Consider the following 22,250-nt stretch of genomic DNA (forward strand, 5'->3'; position numbering starts at 1 on the left):
CTTTTGTTCTTTTTTCCTTGCTCTTCCCAACAAAAGATACACCCATTCTCCAATTCTGCTCCTTTGCACATGACTCCTAAATCTATTTCTATAGGTCCTTTTCTTCAACCTAAGCTTCAATCCTATTTTTTTAGACTTTCCTGAATTCCCCTTGTATGTCCTACAATCTATTTAAATTCAATATGTATTGAAAAAGATCTTTATCTTGCCCAGCCGATGTTGCTCAATGGTTGAGCATCAACTCATGAACCAAGAGGTTACTAGTTCTATTTCTAGTCAGGGCATATGTCCAGGTTGTGTGGGCTGACCTCCAGTAGGGGGCATGTAGGAGGCAGCCGACTGATGTTTCTCATCGATGTTTCTATCTCTCTATTCCTCTCCTTCCTCACTCTCTAAAAGAAAAAAAAAAAATCACTATTACAAATAAAATTGCTGTAATTATATTTTTAAAATAAATAAATAAAAATAAATTAATAAAAAACATTTTTAAAAGATCTTCATCTTATGTTTTCAAATTAACATTAATTATAGAAGCCACCAATTTTTTTTAATAAGTGAAGGCATTATTAAATGGGCATACGGTAACCAATGGAGTTTTGTAAAACCTTTCTCTACCAGAGGAAAAGAGGAAGATTCAACTGTGAATCACAGCAAAATGCCCCAGAGGCATGTGAAGCTTATAGGTTAGGCTTAAAGGGGCTAGATATTTGCCAGAAATAAGGCATCAATCAGCACTGCCTCAAACTCAATTCTGAACTAAGTGCATTTCTCAGACTGGAGATTAAAACCACCTGATAAACTAACAGTAGACTTGGTGAAGCTAAACAACAAAATAGGTTTGTTTTTTTTAATTCTAGAAGAGCTGGTAGAGCTGGTAACATCCTTTGAATGAAGTGAGACACACAACTCCCTGCAGCAGTGTCTGTTAAACTGTGCTGGCCTATCTAGGTCTAGACACGGGGATATATGATTTAGTTTTTCACAGGCTCCCACAAATATCTTTTATCTTTTGTCCAGCCAGATACACGTATTTATGATATGTACCTATCCTCTATAGGCATCTGAGTTTGGTTTTGAGTTGTTTTTTGTTTTTGTTTTTTTTAATATATTTTTTTGATTTTGTACAGAGAGGAAGGGAGAGAGATAGAGAGTTAGAAACATCGATGAGAGAGAGTCATCAATCAGCTGCCTCTTGCACACCCCCTACTGGGGATATGCCCGCAACCAAGGTACATGCCCTTGACCGGAATCGAACCCGGGACCCTTCAGTCCCCAAGCCGACTCTCTATCCATTGAGCCAAACTGGTCTCGGCATGGTTTTGAGTTTTTTTCAGGTAAGAGAATTTGGAACATGATAAAGTCCTTCACTATTGAGATTCCCAGAATCAGAAGCCTGACTTTCGGAAACGGGTCATTTTACCCATTGTATTTTCTATATTGATTTCCTTTTCGTTTTCCCTCTGATTTTAAATAAATTTCCTTTTGAAAGTCTAAGCCCTTAAAAAGCTTTGTAAAAGGAAAATAAAGAAAGGGGCCTTTTCACATATTCTTGGGCCCAAAGAAAAGAAATGGTGTCCCCTGGCAGCAGGGCTCACTGGTGACTACAGGAGTCACAGTGAGAAAAACCCCAAAGAGAAGGCAAAATTCAGAAGAAATATAGTTGAGAAACATGTGCAGCCATCCCTTCCTCCCTGGAGATTTTCATTCCAGAGCTCAAATACTGGTGGATTTGTGTATAAATAAGGAAAACCATTCCTTTATATGCCCAAGATTAGATTTAATTGAGCCCCACCCATGATTTTTCCCAGCCTGTCAATGGTACCACTATTCTTCAGATCACACAGGCATACCACTGACAGCCTAATCTTCCTGAAAGATTACTTTCATATGTCAATTCTTCAGTCAAGACTTTCAATGGTTTCCCACTATCTACAACAGTAATTAATAACTGTGAGAAGGAAGTGCCCCATCTCCTTTCTAGGAGACGTGCCTCAGTTTGAGAAATACTGCATGTAATGATAGGTGTTAACGGGACTGAAATGGGCAAATAAACAAATTCCAGGCAGAAAAATAGCTGAAAAACATTTACTTTCAGAACAAAGGGCCCATCTTCCAGACCAGCATCTAAGGCCCTCCACAACCTGGCCTCTAATTATTATCTTGCAAACTTTATTTCTTACTAATCCTCACCCATTCTTGTTTGTATCATATATACTTTGCCTACGTACTTTCCACCTAAATTACCTTCCAAATATTTCTCTAGCAAAACTGAAAACAAATCCTTACAATCCAGTTCAAGAGCTGTCTTTTACAGGAAGGTTTTTTCAATCGCTCCACTACTGTGCCCCTACTATCACTCATTAAGCACAGTACACTCTCTGGTGACAGTATTATCAAACTTTATATGCTCACAGAACCCAGCATAATGCACGTGCACTAGACTGAATTCCAGAAGAATGGACTAACTGCAAGTGTCTCTGGATTAGAGAAGTGACACACAAAATGGTAGGGAGGACATTCTGATGCCTCTAGAGTTATCCTTCTGGATGATACCAACTCGGATACTGACAAACATGCTCTGAATCCTATGTCTTCCTCTACATATTGAACAACAGGTGCATGGCAGAGGAGCAGTGCTCCCAACTGTGGAAGGAGAGCTAGAGAGAGGAAAGACCGAGGAAAGAAGAAACTTAACTTACTTTTGGCTCTATGACTGTTTTTTCCAGGGTTTTGTTAAGTTCTTATTCCTTTGGCTTTTGAGATACTTTTTAACTGGGTCTAGAAAAGAAGTTCTAGGGTCTTTCCAATGTAAGAGATTAAAGGTTTATGCTTCATCTCAGAGTTGGGAACTCTCTCTCAGTAAACTAAGTTTCAAAGAAACAAGGCAGGCCAGGACCGTTTTGGCTCAGTGGATAGAGTGTCGGCCTGCGGACTGAAAGGTCCCGGGTTCGATTCCAGTCAAGGGCATGTACCTTGGTTGCGGGTACATCCCCAGTAGAGGGTGTGCAAGAGGCAGGTGATCGATGATTCTCTCGCATCGACGTTTCTAACTCTCTATCCCTCTCTCTTCCTCTCTGTGAAAAATCAATAAAAATATATTTTTAAAAAAAGAAAAAAAAAGAAAGAAAGAAAGAAACAAGGCAGGCAATAGAATGGCAATTTAACAGCGGCCCTCTCATTAGGCTACCCATCCATTTACCACAAGACTGTCTGAGCCTCAGGCTACCAACAAATGATAAGTTGATGGTCTATTCATAAGATAGGGAAACTAAAAAGGAATGGGAAAATGTGATTCCTTCATCCACTCAACAAATATTTCTTGAGGGCCCACTATGCAGAGACACTGAGCGCTAGGCACTGTGGATGGATCGGTGCACAAAATATACACCCTTATCCTTGGTGAGCTTGCACATTCTAGCAGGGAGGAGGAGACAGACCATACTCAATAAGCAAGTAAATGGATATTGTGGTAATATGTTGGAAAATAAGAGCTAAGGAAAAAACAAATGACAAAGTAAAATGGGAGTGCCAGTGCAGAGGGGCAGGCATATGGCTCAAAATTTTAAATAGGATAGTCAGTGTAAACTCCATTGAAGAGGTTATATTTGAACAAAGACATTATTGTAGTCCATACAGATATTGTACATCCACAGATTTTTTTTTAACACACCTCCCCTTAAGAATGGAGCTTAATTACCCTCCCCTTGAGTATAACCTGGATTTAGTGACTCATCTCTAATAAGAGAATACAATAAGATAGTGATGAGATGTCACTTCTGAGATTGGGTTATAACATGACTACAGCTTCCACTTCGATCTTGACCTTGGTCTTAGTCTTGGTCTCTCAGGGATTGCTGGCTCTTGAGGAAGCCAGGGATATTCATGTGAGTAGCCCTACGGAGAGGCCATGTGGCAAGGAAATGGCACCTCCTGCCAACAGCCACATGAGAGAGCTTGGAATCGAATTCTCCAGCCCATGACAATGCCTGCATTCCCATCCAAAATCTTGAGTGTAACTTCATGAGAGACCAGGAACTGGAATCGCCCAGCTAAGCTGCTTCCAGATTCCTGACCCTCACACACTGTATGAGATACTAAATGTTTGCTGTTTTAAGCCACTAAACTAGATTTAGAATAATTTGTCATAGAACAATAGATAATTAATACAGACATAAAGGAAGTGAAGGAGTTGGCCACACAAATATCTGAAGAAAGAGCATGCCAGGCTGAGGGAACAGGCAGCGTAAAGGTCTAAAGCCAGGTGATGTTTATAGTGTTAGAAAAACATGAAGAGGCCAGTATGGCTGCAGTATGTTAGTGAGGGAGAAAGTAGTAGGAGATGAGGTCAGAAAGGTAATGAGGTCCAGATCATGCAGGGATTTGTAGGCCATCGGAGGGTCTTGGTTTTACTCTCTAAGTGAGCAGGAAAGGAGTATGATGTGATTTGTGTTTTAATATGATCCTTTTGCTGAAACCAGTTTGGCTCGGTGGATAGAGCATCAGCCTGCAGACTGAAGGGTCCCAAGTTCGATTCCAGTCAAGGGCATGTACCTTGGTTGCGGGCACATCCTCAGTTGGGGGTGTGCAGGAGGCAGCTGATTGTTGTTTCTCTCTCATCGATGTTTCTAGCTCTCTATCTCTCTCCCTTCCTCTCTGTAAAAAAAATCAATAAAATATTTTTTTAAATAAAAATAAAAATAAAAAAGATCCTTTTGTTGGCCAGAAGCTTATTCCTGGGCAGGAGTAGCAGCAGGGATACCAGTAAAGAAGCTATTGCAAAAATGCAGGAAAAAGACGACAGTGGCTCTGACCAGAGTGGCAGAGGTAGGGTACAGGTGGCTGTGAATAGTAGGATAGCATACCTATGCTTGGAAGGAGAGTGGGCTGAGGAAAGGAAAAATTGTCATGGAAAACTCATAAAAGCGATGATGCCTGAGCAGAGTTGGGAAAGTTAAATAGGAGCTTGTCATAGGGACAAGAGCGAAGAGAATACAAAGCAAATGGGTGCAGAGATGTATGCACAGGAATTGTCAATACTCCAGGATAGTGAAATTGCGGGTACTCTGGACAAGTGACTGAGGATCAGGTTGAAGAGGTCAGCAGGATCAAATCATGAATAATGTTGTGTGACATGCAAGAAATGTTGAATTTGATCCTAAAGGCTACTGAGAACCACTACAGGACTTTCAGAAAGAGAGTGACACAATCAGGTTTTGTTTCAAGGAGATCACTCTGACACAACTGCAAGTTCAACTGGAGGGGAGCAGTACTGACTGGGAGAAAAGTTAGGAGGCTGTTGCATGGTCACACCAAAAACAGAACAGGGCCTGGTGAATCTAAGGTCATGGGAGCTAGGAAATAGAAAAACAGCAGATTCAAAAGACAGCTGACAAGTTGGGCTTTGGAAGAAGCAAGGACAAACAGCAAAGTACATAACTCCCACTTTTTCTACATTTCTAGCTAGACAACTGAGTGGGTAATGGTACAATTCCCCAAGATAAGGTATATAGGAAGAGAAATAGGTTTGAGGAAGCCTAGTATTAATTTGGACATGTTGCATGTAGGACATCCTGGTGGACATGTCAAGCACGCAGGAAGAAATATGGCCTGAAACACAGTGGAGATAGAAACCTGGTGCTCAGTGGCGCACCATGAGAGTTAAAACTAGGATCTGGATGACATAACTCAGAGAGTGAAGGGTGAGAGGATCAAGGACACAATTCTAGGCAACGCTAACATTTAAGGGGCAGGTAAAGAATGACAAGCCAGTCCTCCAAAACCAAGTAGAAGCTGCCTGTGAATGAACCTAACAGGATAGCAATTTTCTTTTTTTTCTTTTTTTTAATATATTTTATTGATTTTACAGAGAGGAAGGGAGAGAGATAGCTAGAAACGTCGATGAGAGAGAAACATCAACCAGCTGCCTCTTGCACACCCCCCACCAGGGATGTGCCCGCAACCAATGTACATGCCCCTGACCGGACTCGAACCTGGGACCTTTCAGTCCACAGACCGACGCTCCACCACTGAGCCAAACCGGTTTTGGCAGGATAGCAATTTTCAAGTTAGAGAACCCCCCCATCTTCAATGGGTGTCTCTGATATAATCTTCCTAAGACCGGCAACCAATAAATTCATTGCAATGAGCAGCTCCACTGCTTGAAAAGATCTACTCTAGAATCAGGCTGAACCAGACAGTGGATGAAGATAGTAACTAAAACTAGACAGGACGCAAAGACCATGGCTACATTTAGGATGCTGAGTCAAATCAATGTTAACTGTAGTTATATAACCAAAACTCTATAGAAGTTGGCTCAAGTATTATACTGAGCAGATTAAATCTCACAGAATGCAGCAATAGAAGTGATTGCTCTGTTGAATACTCTCCTCTGAAGAGAAAGGAAAGGGTTTCCAAATGACTCTCTCTGTTAAGGCTCCCCTCCCTAAGAAAGCCGACTTCATGCAACTGCCCAGGTTTTGGTGTCAAGGGCTGATTCCTAGCCAGGGGTTGCCAGCTGCAGAGGGCGGGGCTCTATTCTGGGCTGCCTGTCCCTGAGCCTGGCCAAGTCTGGTTTGAGCAGCATGCAGCCCCAGTGACTCACACACCCATGCAAACCGCCTGTGGCTCAGTGGCCTGGCCTCGGAATGCCAGCCTTAGGCCAGCTCCCTCCTCACCCCATTACACTGGGATAAATAAATAAAGAGCCCCGCCAGCAGCCGCATAGGCTGATGGCAACCAGATGGAGAGAGAAAGGCATGGACAGGGACAGGGGAAGGAACTCCCTCCAGTGGACTAGACTGAGAGTGGGCTGTGCCAGCCCAATTATTCTAAAGTTCCCCTTTTGCATAGTTCCTACTGTCATGCAATAACAGTCCCCAATTCCTTGATTCATCTTCTACTGCTAAAGGTGACTTTCAACCCCTAGTCCTAGGAAATACTCTATATGGGGCTCTTGCCCTCTCTTAGAATCAAGCCAGCAGCCACTTCACCCAGGTGACTTGTATCAACCATTGCAGGTATTCCCCCTCTAGTTAGGCCACCATCAACTGGCCCCTTGGGCTCCCTGGAAATGAGAGATCAGAGGCTCTTGGGAGCTGAGGAGGAGGGGGGAAGGACTAAATATGGAGAAATAACCCTGTTCAATCCTTAAATATTTTTCCTGGTCTTACTATTCTAGAAACCTCCCTGTCCTACTGCCCCTTGCCCTATCTCTATGGCCTCTTATCCAGCAATAGTCCCAACTCGAACTAGGGAAGACAGACCCCAGGCACTGATCACATGGCCCTCTGACATCAGTCCTGGCCCCCCTGAACCTTCATCCCAAGCTCTGTCCCTGGTTTGTTTATCTTCCTATGTTGCTTATTTTGATGGCACATCCTTTTAGCTCAGTCTTGAGTGACCCCGTGACCCTTCTGTGTCCTGTTTATAGGACCCCAGGCAAGCAGAGTAACTGAAAAGTTGCAGCGGCCTCAGAGATTCTGCAGTCCCATTAGGAAACCTTTCAGCTCTAGCAGCAATGCAGGACATTCAGTAATCCCAGAGGTCATAAGAATTCCACATTATCCTAGCCCTTAACTCACCTCTAATTGGTATGTACAATCAAAGTAGCAAAACAAAATAGGGGTAGTCCTATACAAGAAATGTAGGAGGTCCCAAACATACAGCTATAGTTTTATGTCCTGAGGCAAGGCACTTAACCTCTGAGAGGCTCAATTTCTTCTTTTTTTAATATATTTTTATTGATTTCAGAGAGAAAGAGAGAGGGGGAGAGAGAGATAGAAACATCAATGTTGAGAGAGAATCATTGATTGACTGCCCCTGCACACCCCCTGCTGGGGATGGAGCCCTCAACCTGGGCATGTGCCCTTGACTGGAATCGAACCTGGGACTCTTCAATCTATAGGCTGACACTCTATCCACTGTCAGAGGCTCAATTTCTTAACCCATGAAATGGAAAGCTACAGCTATCTGTCTCTCAGATCATTTGCAAATATAATAAAATTCTACAAGTCTATGAGGTTTGGATGATATCCACCCAAAGCCTAAAGGACCAGTATTCTTGAAGTGGTTGGTTCCAAAACACTGAGATCCTTCCTTGGACTCGCACCTGGATTCTATATGCTTTCTTTTGTGGTTTGTGTGCATGTGTACGTGTGTGTTATTCTAACTCGATGATATGTGTGGGGGTTTTTTATTTGTTTTGTTTTTTCAAATTGAATTTGAGAAAGAGAGAGAAAATTTAATCAGTTGCCTACGTATTGCCCCAATCGGGGATCAAATCTGAAACCTAAACATGTGCCTTAACTAGCAATCGAACCCAAAACCTTTTGGTGTATGGGATGACACTCTAACTAACCAACTGAGCCTCCAGCCAGGGCTCTATATGCTTTCACATTCAGGTCTGTAGGTTTCTACCCACTCCAACAGCATGGAAGAGATTAGCCTCCAATTTTACCAAGGTACCACAGTAGCAGGGATGAAGTATTATCTTTAAAAGCAGAGTCCTAGCCCTAGCTGGTTTGGCTCAGTGGATACAGTGTTGGCCTGTGGACTGAAGGATCCCGGTTTTAATTCGGGTCAAGGGCACATGCCCAGGTTGTGAACTCGATCCCCAACAGGGGACATGCAGGAGGCAGCCAATCAATGATTCTCAACATTGATGTTTCTAGCTCTCTCTCCCTCTCTGAAATCAATAAAAATATATTTAAATAAATAAATAAAAGGAGAGTCCTGAAAGGTCTCCTAAAGAGGCTGAAGCTGACACTTAAAAAAAATAATAGATGCCCTGACTGGTTTGGTTTAGTGGATAGAGCATCGGCCTGTGGACTGAAGGGTCCCAGGTTCGATTCCAGTCAAGGGCATGTACCTTGGTTGCAGGCACATTCCCAGTAGGGGGTGTGCAGGAGACAGCTGATCAATATATCTCTTTCATCGATGTTTCTAACTCTCTATCCCTCTCCCTTCCTCTCTGTAAAAAGCAATAAAATATATTTTTATAAAATCAATAGAAATTTACAAGGTAGTTAGTCCAGGGCATCGAGCATTCAGACAAAGGGAACAATGCATACGGGGCTATAAAGTTAGAGAAAAAGCACCTTTGGTGATTAAAAGTCATTCTAAATGACTGAAGCATGAGGTACACAAAGAAAAATGTCAAGAAACCAAGCTGGACAGTGTTGTAGGCACTAGATCAGGAAGGGACCCCTCTGCTGAGTTAAGAGTAAGTTTTGCATTGTTTGCAGAAACCGGTTTGGCTCAGTGGTAGAGCGTCAGTCTGTGGACTGAAAGGTCCCAGGTTCGATTCCGGTCAGGGGCATGTACGTTGGTTGCAGGCACATCCCCAGTAGGGTGTGTGCAGGAGGCATCTGGTCGATGTTTCTCTCTGGTCGACATTTCTAGCTCTCTATCTCTCTCCCTTCCTCTCTGTAAAAAATCAATAAAATATATTTAAAAAAAAAAAAAAGTTTTGCATTGTTTAACTGATGTACGAACCATGTCCGCTCCAGCCTATGTTAACCTTATCACCAAACTTAGAGACAAGGGAAGCTATCTGACAGAAAATGACCTAGGAAATCTCTCTCTACTATAAATCTAGGTTTAATGGTCTCTCTTTCCCCATAATACTTGAAACCTTTTCTGCTTCAGGACTTAACAATATATGCTTTCCTTCTCCAGAGTTACAATTGCTTTAATAGATGGACTTAGCACTCAACTCGCATTTTTTTCTGTCCTTAGTGTTAAGACCCCAAGCATTATGGATTATTGCTCAGTCAACACACAGAGGCAGAACAGGAAGTCCCACCTCAAGAACACCTGATTTATGCTTAGCTCTGTGGAAAGCACTAATCTGGGGTTCAAAAGAAGTTTAAGTGACAGCTCCTACTCACAAGGAGTTTACAAATTCGCTTAGAAGACAAGATAGAAAGATGAATAGTTTATATATAACATAGTATTATAGTAGCATTATTTACTTACATAAGAAAGTACCAACTTGAGTAACATATACAATTAGAAAACAGGGCAATAATACTGAGGAACTAACCATACAACCAACAAGTCCCAGAATCGTTAGAGAAGAAGATCAATATTGACTGGGATTATCAAAGGTCACTATTAATAATACTCCCCCTGTTTAGCATTTAACAGATGTTTCTTTTGGCCAAGCTCAATCCTTAGAAGGGAAACCTAGGCAGGAGCTTCTGACAGGCCACAATTATCTACTCCCCATTCATTCCTTTGCCAGTCCCCTTGTATAAACACTGTGATTTTCCACAGCCTACTGTGCCCACAAGACAGTCCCCAAATGGTAGCCCTGTGCTTTCCACCTTCCTCTACTGCGGGATGTTAAAGAGGCCTCAACAAGTAATAATAACTACCCCTCCCCCCCATACTGATCCACAATCCAGAATTGTGATCAGATCTTAACAATCAAAGACTTAGCAACTGGGCAACCAAGCTTTCCAAGGTTAGAAAATTCCAAATGAAATACCTAGGTACGCCGGGACTGGTTTGGCTCAGTGGATAGAGCGTCGGCCTGCGGATTGAAAGGTCCCGGGTTCGATTCCTGTCAAGGGCATGGACCTTGGTTGCGGGCACATCCCAAGTAGGGGGTGTGCAAGAGGCAGCTGATCGATGATTCTCTCCCATCGATGTTTCTAACTCTCTATCCCTCTGTCTTCCTCTCTGTGAAAAATCAATAAAATATATATTTTTTAAAATACCTAGGTACTTTAACAGAGATGTTTTATGAATGTTAATTGGCCCACTTTGCCTTTTACATTCTTTCCTCTTCTTTCCCCCATCTCCCCCATGTACATCTCAAGCTTTATCAGACTTTCTACAGGCAACTTTTCCAAAGAAAGGACTTTCCAACCATGCAAGCAATCTAACACCCAAACACAAGTCACCAGTTGGGCACCTGGAAAAAGGAAGTAAAGCCAAGTTGTACAGGACAAAGGAAATAACAAATACTCTACCTCTACCATAAACTGTTCCAAGAAAGAATTTTCTTCAAATGGTTCTGTCTTCAACCGATCTGTAATAAGAAGGGATACAGAAAAGAAACGTGAATCTTAGGATAAGCTTCCTACCTGTGAGATGGAAAGGAAACAGAGCCCAACACTTCTTCTTGGGAAAGAGCACAAAGATGTGATACCCAGACTCACCTAGTCCAGTGGGAGAAGGGATGAGAGGGTGTGGGCAAACAGGAGGAACAGAGGGTGACTAGCAACAAACAACAGGTTCAGTGGCAGCATGTGCTCCAGGAGTTATTCCCAACATGAAGACAAAGGTCAAACTGAATTTTTATTCTCAAGTTGGAGCTATGCAATTTCCTAAAGTCCCAAGTTCATGTTGCCCTCGTACAATTTTGTATAGCTGCTGGCCCCTAGCCAAAGTCTTTCCTTGCCAATGCCTAGGGCATGTCTGGACTTAGTCACAGCATCTATTGGCCAGTTGGGTGCCAGCCAGGTGTTCCAGGCAAAGAGAGGTGTCACCAAGCATCAAGTCTCTTGTTTGGGTCAGAACCTAGTGCCCACCCTCGGGGAGTCCTCTCTGATGCAAATAAAGCTCCTCCCCCCCTTTTCATGGGCACCTTTGATTATCTGTACCATTTCCCACTCAGTATCTCAGAGAATGTCCTCTCACCTCGGCTCAGTGTAGCCCCGCTCTCCTGGTAGTCCTGGATCTCTAGATCTTTCATACGAAGCAATGTTGCCAGCTCCCTCACTTGGCACTGCAATGCCAGACTCGTGCCCATCAGAGGACGAATCAAATGTTGGGAGACCTTTCATGGAAGATATAGCAATTAGCCAAGAGCTACATATAAAATACTCCCTAATACTGCATTGGGAACTAGAAAAAAAATACTGAAGAATAAATGTTTTCACAGGAACTTAAAGTGTCATAGGCAAGCAATCCATTTACATGAATGTATACACAAATATAATCATTAAATAAGTATATTAAAGAAGACCAAGGATTTTCTTTGAGTCACAGACAAAAAAAGATGGGAAGAATAAAAAATACTCATGACCCAGCTGGTGTTGCTCAGGGGTTGACCATCAACCCATGAACCAAGAGCTCGGTCGTTTGATTCCCCATCAGGGCACATGACTGAGTTGATGACTCGATCCCCAATAGAGAGGCAGCTGATTGATGTTTCTTTCTATATATCCCTCTCTCTATATCTCTCTCTAAAAATCAATAAAAACTTTTTTTAAAAAAGAATATTCATGAACAGCTACCTAGAAGTGTGATTTCAAGAGAAGGATGTGGTGCAGCAGTTTTTAGCAGAGACTGAAGCACAAAAGCAGAAGAGCCAACTAACCTTCAAGAAAGTAATTGCGGCTACAACAGAGTATGCTAGCTGGAGTATAAAAGGAGACAAAAATCACAGAAAGTAGAGAGACTTCAAAGTCGAATTTGATCCAGACACCAATGAAGTCATTCCAGGGCTGATGATAGCCCAGAATGAGCCCAGACTTTCAATCTGTTTCCACCAATGCCACAAAGTCTAAGGCCATTGTCATAGAAGCAAGACAGTCACTAAGAGGCCAGCTAGGAGGATATAAACCACCAACACACCTTGGTCTTAATAAGAGGTAAGAAGGCCGCAAGCACAGCCATACTGCAGTGCAGCTAGGATGATGCTCTCATGTGATAATGTACAGCAATACAAAATTATCATTTAATTCGCCATTGCAAAGTGTCCATTAGTCTTTGAAAGATGAAAGCCTTAGCCAAAGAAAACAACTAAAATCAATAATCTATTTGTGGCTTGAGGATGTTATCAGAGTTTCTTTCCCTTCCTCCAAGGAGATGAGCTGAAGGAGGCACTAAGAAATGCCCTAGACCAGAGGTCAGCAAACATTTTCTGTAAGGGCCAGAGAGTCAATATTTTCGGTTCTGCGGCCCATAAGTCCCTGTCGCAATACTCAACTCTGCTTTGGTAGCATGAAAGGAGCCACAGACAACATGTAATAAATGAGCGTGGCTGGGTTCCAACAAAACTTTACAAAAATAGGCAGCACGCCAGAGTTGGCCTGCTGGCCATAGTGTACCAACCCCAGCCCTCAATCTAAAACAGAGAACTTTTAGACAAGATACCCTACACAGGCTTGAAGTGGGGAAACGGTCTGGGGGTGTCCTATAAGATGTGCAAGCCATGCCCTAGCTGATTTGGCTCAGTGGATAGAGCGTCAGCCTGCAAACTGAAGGGTTCCAGGTTTGATTCCGGTGAAGGGCATATGCCTGGGTTGTAGTCTCAATTCCTAGTACGGGGTGTGCAGGAGGCAGCCAATCAATGATTCTCTCTCATCATTGATATTTCTATCTCTCTCTCCCCCTCCTTTCCACTCTGAAATCAATAAATATATTTTTTTTTATTTTTTATTTTTTTAAATATATTTTATTGATTTTTTTACAGAGAGGAAGGGAGAGAGAGAGAGAGCCAGAAACGTCGATGAGAGAAACATCGACCAGCTGCCTCTTGCACACCCCCTACAGGGGATGTGCCCGCAACCAATGTACATGCCCTTGACCGGAATCGAACCTGGGACCTTTCAGTCCGAAGACCGACACTCTACCACTGAGCCAAACCGGCTTCGGCAAATATATATTTTTTTAAATGTGAAAGCCAGACTTATTCAATCAGGATGAGAAGTCTGAACTCTGCAGATTTTTGTGTTTTTGTTTTCCATTAATTTTCTAGTAAAACTTCCTACTAAAACACTCCAATTTTATTGTGGCTCAACTGGAGGGAAAAGGGCTTTTTCCACATTTCTCTCATTGGGAATGGGGGGTGTTAGATGTTAGGCATTAGTGCCAGCAGCTTTTGTACCAGCGTTGGGACCCAAGAAATGCTGAAGCATTGGCACGAAGTGGAAGGCCAGAAACCAAGTCCAGTTATAGGTACCAGTCACTTCTCTCCATCGCACAGCACCTCCCAACTGCTGCTGTCTGCCAGCTCAGATCTTTAGTGTAAACTTTAGCTTCTAGGAAGTACTGTTCAGAATGTGACAGTTATGCTTTGGGAAAATTTATCTGCATTAGACCCAACCCTCTTTCCTAGGAATTGTTTTTGGTAACTTTGGTTCTGTTCAAGATCAATCAGGAAGAAAAACAGGTGAATAGTTGTATGAAAGCAAATCAATATTTGGTGGGCTGAACTGACTGCACTTGCTACCCAGCCAGTGTGGCTCAGCAGTTGAGTGTAAATTCATGAACCAAGAGGTCAGGGAACATGCCTGGGTTGCCGGCTCGATCCCCAGTCGGGGGTGTGCAGGAGGCAGCAGATCAATGTTTCTCTCTCATCAATGTTTCCATCTCTCTATCCCTCTCCCTTCCTCTCTCTCTAAAAAAAATCAACAAAAATAGATTTAATAGAAAGTAATTGCACAAGCAGCATCCCCAGCCATTTGGTGACAGCCTTCAAATAACAGAAACTCCTAAAGTTAATTAAGCAGCCTCCCTCCACCTTAATAGCAATTTGTTAAGTATTAGCAAGGATAACAACATGAAACATGATGAGAAACAGGTTTTAATCCTTGCCATGTCTAATTAAACATGGTAATGCTATACCAGGCAACTAAAATGATCTACTGGACTCCAGGGTCTATACAGCAAGGGACGGGGGAGCTTTTTATCAGTAAATATTTTAATTTCTAAAATATTTCATAGGCTTGAGTTACATCACTCTGAATCATTGGGGTATAACTCACTTCAAAGTTAGATGAACACTAACTTAGATCAGTTAATCAGAACAAGACATTGCGGCTGAAGGAATGGATTTCAAAGCAAATCCACAGACACTACAAGGAAAAATCTTGAAATGCTTTTAGAGGGCAGGGGCACACCCACCCCACCCCCCTCAATTTCAGACAGCAATACAGGAAGAGATGTAGTTCAACAAGTTAGTGCAACAAATACCTACTGTGTGCCTAATATGTGCTCTGACCCCTGACCTCAAAGGGCACAAGAGTTAAGGAGATCAGGAAGTGTGTGGACACAGAAGCAGGAGATGGCAATCTTCTCCAGAGGGAAAGCTGTTTATCATTTCCCACAATGTCTTCAGATTTCTCATAGAAATGTTCACAAGTCATAGGCAGGAGAGCAGAATGGCAGTTATTAATCTCAAGATGAATCGTATTAGGACTGGATATAATGAAAAGGGTTACAGACTTGGAATTAGGAGACCTCGGTTCTACCATGTTTCCCCGAAAATAAGACATCCTCCGAAAATAAGATCTACTTACAAGTTTCCTTCTGAGTGAAATATAAGGCATCCCCCTGAAAATAACCCCCCCCCCTAGGCTAAACATGAGAGATTTGGTCCACTGATTCTGAAAGAAATGGAGTCACAAGAAATTCACCAGGAAATTCAGGAATTGGATAGTTATGATGATGTTCCAGAAGATGATGACATGATTGTCATTGAATAAATGAGTAAATTCTTGATACTGTAGGGTTCAGTTTGTCTGGTTTGTCTTGACAATTACCGTACTACCATACCGTATACAGGTAATAAATTTCCTTTACTTTCATTTAACAATAAATGTGTACCATATTCCTCTTCATGGAAAAATAAGACATCCCCTGAAAATAAGACCTAGCGCATTTTTGGGAGCAAAAATTAATATAAGACACTGTCTTATTTTTGGGGAAACAGGGTAGTTCTGGCTCTGGGATTTCCTAGATGTAAAAATGGCTTAATCCCAAGTACTCTCATGGTCCCAATCCTTGCTAAAAAATAAAAATTATGAAGTTGGCAGTGTTTACCCTCACAGGTCCACTGTAATGCTAAGGCTAAGTAATATTCCATATATCCTCTTATTTAATCCTCTTTTTTTTTTTAATATATTTTATTGATTTTGTACAGAGAGGAAGGGAGAGAGATAGAGAGTTAGAAACATCGATCAGCTGCCTCTTGCACACCCCCTACTGGGGATATGCCCGCAACCAAGGTACATGCCCTTGACCGGAATCGAACCCGGGACCTTTCAGTCCCCAAGCCGACGCTCTATCCATTGAGCCAAACCGGTTTCGGCTTATTTAATCCTCTTAACTCCATAGTAAGGTTATGATTGGTATCTCCACTTTACAGATAAAGAAACTGAGACTCATAAGAATTCAGTAATTTATCTTAGATCATATAAGTAATGAAAGTGGCAAGGCTGAGTTACAAATTCAGGTCTTCTGGTTCCAAAGCCTGTGGTCTTTGCTTTTCCTAACACACACACACACACACACACACACACACACACACACACAAAAAAAGAAAGAAAGAAAGAAAGAAAGAAAGAAAGAAAAAGAAGAAGAAAAATTTGGCATGTGAGTCCTATGAATTATAAAATGGCCAAAGAGGAGACACATTTAAAAGTCAAAGTATGGAATACCAAGAAATACATTGGAAAATATATATATAAGCAACAAAAAGAATTACATTAGATACTAGAAAGAATACAGAGTGGAAAGGAGGAGAAGATAAGAGAGGTTGGCCAGAGTGAAAATAGGCTCAGACTTGGAAAACAGAGACCTGAAGCTTTATATATTCCATAATATCCTGCAGAGACCTGATAACTATTAAATCATTAATGTGAATACACTATATTGTAGAGAGGAAACAGGTACTCTCCTACTTTCCTGCCCCCAGGCCTATAATACCCTGACTGACTAAATGTATTGTGATGTGTGATTTCTAAGTTCTACACAATTAAGTGAAAAAAGCAAAGAACTGTGTAAAGAGTGTGCTGTCATTTGTGAAAACACATACATATACCCAGATAATATTTGATTGTGTGTACATATACATGCGTACATACATATTCTGTATATGTACCTATATATAACTTTCTTTAAAGAATTCACAAGAGCCCTAGCTGGTTTGGCTCAGTGGATAGAGGGTCAGCCTGAAGACTGAAGGGTCCTATGTTCGATTCCGGCCATGGGCATATGCCCAGGTTGTGGGCTCAATCCCCAGTGGGGGAGGGGGATGCAGGAGGCAGCCAATCAATGATTCTCTCTCATCATGTTTCTTTTTTTCTTTTTAATATATATTTTTTATTTAATTTTTATAGAGAGGAAGAGAGAGGGATAGAGAGTTAGAAACATCGATCAGAGAGAATCATCCATCAGCTGCCTCTTGCACACCCCCCACTGAAGATGTGCCTGCAACCAAGGTACATGCCCTTTACAGGAATCGAACCTGGGACCTTTCAGTCCCCAGGCCGACGCTCTGTCCACTAAGCCAAACCAGTTTCAGCTCATCATGTTTCTTTCTCTCCCTCTCTCTTTCTCTCTGAAATCAATAAAGATATTTTTTAAAAATTCGTAAGAAGCTGATATCAGTAGTTACTTTAGAGAAGGAAAATGAGAGACTGGGAAAGGGCGTAGAAAGAAGACCTATTTTTTTTTCCACTGTATATCCTTAAATGTCTGAAATGTTTGTCCTTTCATGAATCACTCATTCAAAAAAATTTTAAAGCTATCACAAGAATGAGTAACAAACAAAAATTATGACTGTGTGACCTCACAGACACACACATGAACTTGAAATAGTATCCACCTACGTCCTAGCCAGTGTCCACTGGCTCTAACTTTTTCCCTATAAAGTTTCCTCAGGTCCTGGGATTTCCCTGCGATGGCATTGTTCTTCTTGTAAAAATAATTATTTCATTTTACATTAAAACATAATCACTAATCAACTGTTCAATACTCACTCCTCCCACAGCCAACCACGACTCATTTCACTCAGAAAACTATTGCCTCTTATTGAAGCTCCCCAATTAGAGGAACTGGCCTAGAATAGTTCTTTCTTTAGATATTTTCAATTGTAACATCATTATTCTTTTAAAAAAAAAAATGTTAGAGTTCATCCGCCTCCAAGGAGAACTGCCTCCCCAATCTCACTATTCTGAGTTTCTAGGGCTGTTTGGTGCAAAATGAGATTAACCATCATTTGGACTTCTCAAATGTTTTGGTCCCAGGACAAGCATTATTGAGGGAACAATGCCCCCTGGTGTTCCTTAGAAAAAGTTACAGGAGTTATAAACAAAAGAGGTAAATTCTGTATATAAAACAGGATGGAAAATGTCCCAAGAAATTCAATTAAAATCATTCCAAAAAGGAGCTAGCCGTCCCGTCCCCTACCCCGTGTTTGAATTTCACTTACCAAGGAAGGGCTAGCCAGGACACAGTGGAAAGTCCAATGGAAGGGGAGACCAGAGAGCTCACTCCGCACCTGTAACATCAGTGCCCCCGCCACACGCTCACAGGAGAAGGTAGCTTTTCCAGGACAAACAATGTCCTTCAACAGTGGGCGAAGCAGATCATCCAAATGACAGAGAAAAGCCTCAGGGGGAGCAGTCAGGCGCTTGTTCAGCTCCTAAAAAGGTGGCAGGAGTTGTATATTGAGGGTGCTAAGAGGAAACTGACTCCTTCATAAGTAACCTCAAACGAAAGCTCTGATTAACTTGAAGACAGAGGCATGAGAAGAGAGATCAACTGGCCTACTTCACAATTCTGCCTTGTACTGTATGCAGCACATACGGTAAATTAAATACAGAGACCCTGTGGAGAGATCCCAGGACTATCGATAGAAGCACAAGACATTAAATGGAATTATCTCAACCTGACTCAACCTTCCTTGACAACTGCAAGGCTAGCAAGCTGGTTGATGTTAATGTCCGCTGGCCATCCGTAGGACATAAATTATACCCATTACCACAGCAGTACTTCCCTTCGCACTTACCTTGGCTCGCTGACTGACCACACTTGCATCCACCTGTTCGTGCCACACCTCTTGAAGATCTGAAACCAGCAAGGCATAGCCCTGCTTGGTGATATAAGCCTTAGCCAAGAGGGAGTTTTCGGCAAGCTCTAGCCATGCCCATGGCTGCATCAATAGGCCTTGCTCCAGTTCTTCCATCTGTAGGAAAGTCTTAATCAGCAGATTTTATTATAGGCCTGGGGGCAGAGAAGACCAGCAGAAAGTTCAATATCAAATAAGTCTCATGGAATTCCTCCCTAATAAAACAGAAAACATGGGTTATTATTCTACCCCACTCATCACCCCCAGCTCCCCAACCCCAGTATATAACCAATTGAGCACCAATCTTAGTACCTCTTTGCCACTAAAAATCTATTTAGAATTTTGAGGAAATTTTTTTCTATATTAAGTTCCTAGAGGGCATAAAATATCTCTTTCTGCAATAGTGTTTAAGCCTCAGCATATTGGTATTAGTATTTTTGCTTTTTAATAATATAACTTAATGTGGAAACCTAAACCATTCTTGTTGCGTATTTATCACATTCCTAAGAAATATGTCAATGTTATCTTTTCCCAAAACTTCTAGAAGAGAATGGATAGTTCTTGTCTCAGAAAACATCATAAATCATAAGTGTCATCAGAGAAAATTCAAATTATTTGATCCTTATCTAAAAACAAAACTCTAGAAGCTCTCAGAATATATATTCACTAAACAGAAATACATATTCTATAAATATATACAATGTCAAATATAATAATAGATGATATATGTAAAATAATATAAATATCTATTCCCTAAGACAGATTCTTAATCTAGAATCTATGCATGTGAATCCTCTGTAATTGCATGCAAAATTTGTGCATACATGCATATATTCATTCAGGGAGAAGAAGTCCACAGCTATTGACAAATTCTCAAAGGAATCAATGACACACAAATAAAAAGCAAATAAACACTGTGTCCAGAGCAAACACGAAAGCCCAAATCCCATTTCAAGAAGAACCTGAAAGACTAAGACTCATGAATACAAGACAGAGTACATCACAGAGTTAGAGATGAACACCCACTTCACTCATTTCAGAATATAAATACAAAGTGAAATTTTCTTTATATTCTGCGCCTCAGAATATAAAGAAAATTCCTTGGGTTTCATTAACAAAGTTAACATGGTTTGCTCCAATCATTTCCATCTCAGTCAAAGCTATTATTCTTGTGGGTAGACAAATGAAATATTGTGACTTTCTTTTGCAGCAGCTTCAAATTTTGTTTCTTGAATGGTACATCGGTCACCTTGCCTACCATGCTGCTCCTCCCGGGAAGAAAAGACCTTGGAATGATTAAGCAACTCCTCACTGTACCAGAACTCATTGACAAAGGTCGCAGACACAGTGAAGTCGCCAAACCCTTTTCTCCCATAGTGGCACTACCTACAGCGTACTGTCTGATTCACCAAAATTGGGTTATCCTGGCCGGTCACTTCAGAAAACCCTGAAGCTCAGGAACATCAAACTGTGGAGCTTGTGTGTAGTTTTGTTTTGGAGGTAGGGGAGGAGCTTAAAGTGTGGCCAGGGTCAACAGGCCCCATAAAAAGGTCTGAGATAGTTAGCGCCAGCCCCAGCCACCCGCGTCCTGTTGGGTCTGAGGTTCTCTATCCCACCTTTTTCTTTTCTTTAAGATCGCCTTTAACCCTCACATTAACCAGATTTTCCCGCTTATTAAATTATTTTTATTGACTTCAGAGAGGAAGGGAGAGAGATAAACATCGATGATAAAGAATCATTAATCAGCTGTCTCCTGCATGCCCCCCCAACTGGAGATCCAGTAGCAACCCGACATGTGCCCTGATAGAACCCAACCCTGACCTCATGGTTCATAGGTCCAAGCTCAACCACAGAGCCACCCGGAAGACCCTTTTATTATTCTTGAAGGAAGTGAGGGTGCACCCAGAGCCAACAGCAAGGTGAGGTCACCACGGAAGGCGGATTTGCACCAAGCCCCGCCCCTCGGCCTGCAGTTCAGTGCAGTTCCCTCGCCAACCAGCAGAGGGCAGCAAGGCCCCGGCGGCTCTTGGGCTGGGCCACGCCCCGCTCCTGTGGGAGGGGCGAACCCTCGCTCCCGGGACTGCAGCCCCAGCCCGGGAGCCGCGCCCGGCGCCCTCGCTGGAAGGGCCTCCGCCGTCCGCCTTAGCGTTTCTACAGCTTCGGCTGCACTGTGGCGCGGCTCGGGACCCCTCAGGAGCTAACAAAGCCAGCCACCCGCTGCCTGATGCGACAAAGCAGCCCGCCGAGGAGCTGTTCCCCCGACCCCGCCTCGCGGCCGGGAGGCGGGCTGTGCGCGTGCGCGGCCCCGAGGCCCCGCCCACCCCGGGAGGTCGGGCCGGGAGCGTGGGCCACGCAGGCCCCTCCGGGGACAAAGCGCCCGTGGCTGCGGCAGCGCCCAGGGTCGGAGTAGCCCCGCGCTGCTCGGCCCAGCTCTGGTCCCGGTTGGAGCACGACCCCACCTACCGTGAGCGGCTGCAGCAGCTCCCACCCTCCCCGCGGCAGGCCCGCCGCCCACGCAAACCGAAAGGCCTAGACTAGAGCCATTCCCCACCCCCATCGGGAGGCGGGCCTTGGGGACCTAGGGCGGAGCCCGGGCCCACTGGGCGGGACATCTGGGCCCTCGGAGCTGATGGAAGGAGCGCTCTGACCTGGAGGTCCAGCTTCGCGAGCTGGAGAGGCAGGGCGGCCCGCTAATGGAGAGGTGGAGGGGGAGCTGGCCCAGTGGAAAGAATGTGGGGGGGGGGGGGGGTGGCCCCGCTCAATGGTTGAGCGTCCACCTATGAACCAAGAGGTCACCGTTAGATTCTGGTCAGCGCACATGCCGGGATGGCAGACTCCATCCCCATAAAGGGGTGTGCAGGTAGCAGCTGATCAATGATTCTCTCTCATCATTTTTTTGTTTGTTAGTTTTTGTTTGTTTTTTATAAAGCCTGGGAGAAGTGAATGTGATCATTCTTTTTTAAAATATATTTTATTGATTTTTTACAGAGAGAAAGAGAGGGATAGAGAGTTAGAAACGATGCCCTTGACCGGAATCGAACCCGGGACCTTTCAGTCCTCAGGCTGACGCTCTATCCACTGAGCCAAACCGGTTTCGGCTGTTTGTTAGTTTTTTAATGCTCTGAGGTGCATGGGGAGAAGTCCTGTATTTGGACTTGTCAATGAATGTCACTTCCCCTGCCTCCCCTATATTGCCATAATTCGGCTTCATCACCACTGAGAAGCTGGAAATCCCTCAAATCATCTTGTACTTTGTACAATTTATGTTATTTTTTCTTGAGCTGGATACCTGAGCTGAAAAACTCTTCTGGTGCATTTTCCATAGCCCAAATCTTCCTCTTGCTAAGGCCAGTTTCAGTGCTGCATCTTTCAATAAAGCCTTTTCCATTATCCCAAGTCAGAATTAATTGCTTCTTCCTCTTTGCTCCCATGACATTTTTTA

General features: G+C 43.0%; 1 protein-coding gene across 4 annotated transcripts in view; it reads right to left on the reverse strand.

Annotated features, from left to right (window-relative positions):
• Nucleotides 1-21,377, reverse strand: part of NHEJ1 (non-homologous end joining factor 1) — an 82,976-nt gene extending 61,599 nt beyond the window's left edge. The window contains exons 1-5 of one of the 4 annotated variants that reach the window (XM_036421827.2): nucleotides 21,272-21,377; nucleotides 18,749-18,963; nucleotides 18,170-18,382; nucleotides 11,647-11,785; nucleotides 10,977-11,035 (exon numbers count right to left, since the gene is read on the reverse strand). In XM_036421827.2, the coding sequence (XP_036277720.1) occupies nucleotides 10,977-11,035; nucleotides 11,647-11,785; nucleotides 18,170-18,382; nucleotides 18,749-18,925 (588 nt within the window). In that variant the 5' untranslated portion in view covers nucleotides 18,926-18,963; nucleotides 21,272-21,377. Of the gene's footprint in view, nucleotides 1-10,976; nucleotides 11,036-11,646; nucleotides 11,786-18,169; nucleotides 18,383-18,748; nucleotides 19,024-21,271 lie in introns of those variants that run through there. The other 3 variants (XM_036421826.2, XM_036421825.2, XM_036421828.2) reach the window with 3 other exon arrangements.
• Between the last annotated feature and the right edge of the window lie 873 nt (nucleotides 21,378-22,250).

Source organism: Pipistrellus kuhlii, unplaced genomic scaffold (assembly GCF_014108245.1).
Source record: "Pipistrellus kuhlii isolate mPipKuh1 unplaced genomic scaffold, mPipKuh1.p scaffold_m20_p_7, whole genome shotgun sequence".
In the NCBI taxonomy this organism is placed as follows: Eukaryota; Metazoa; Chordata; class Mammalia; order Chiroptera; family Vespertilionidae; genus Pipistrellus; species Pipistrellus kuhlii.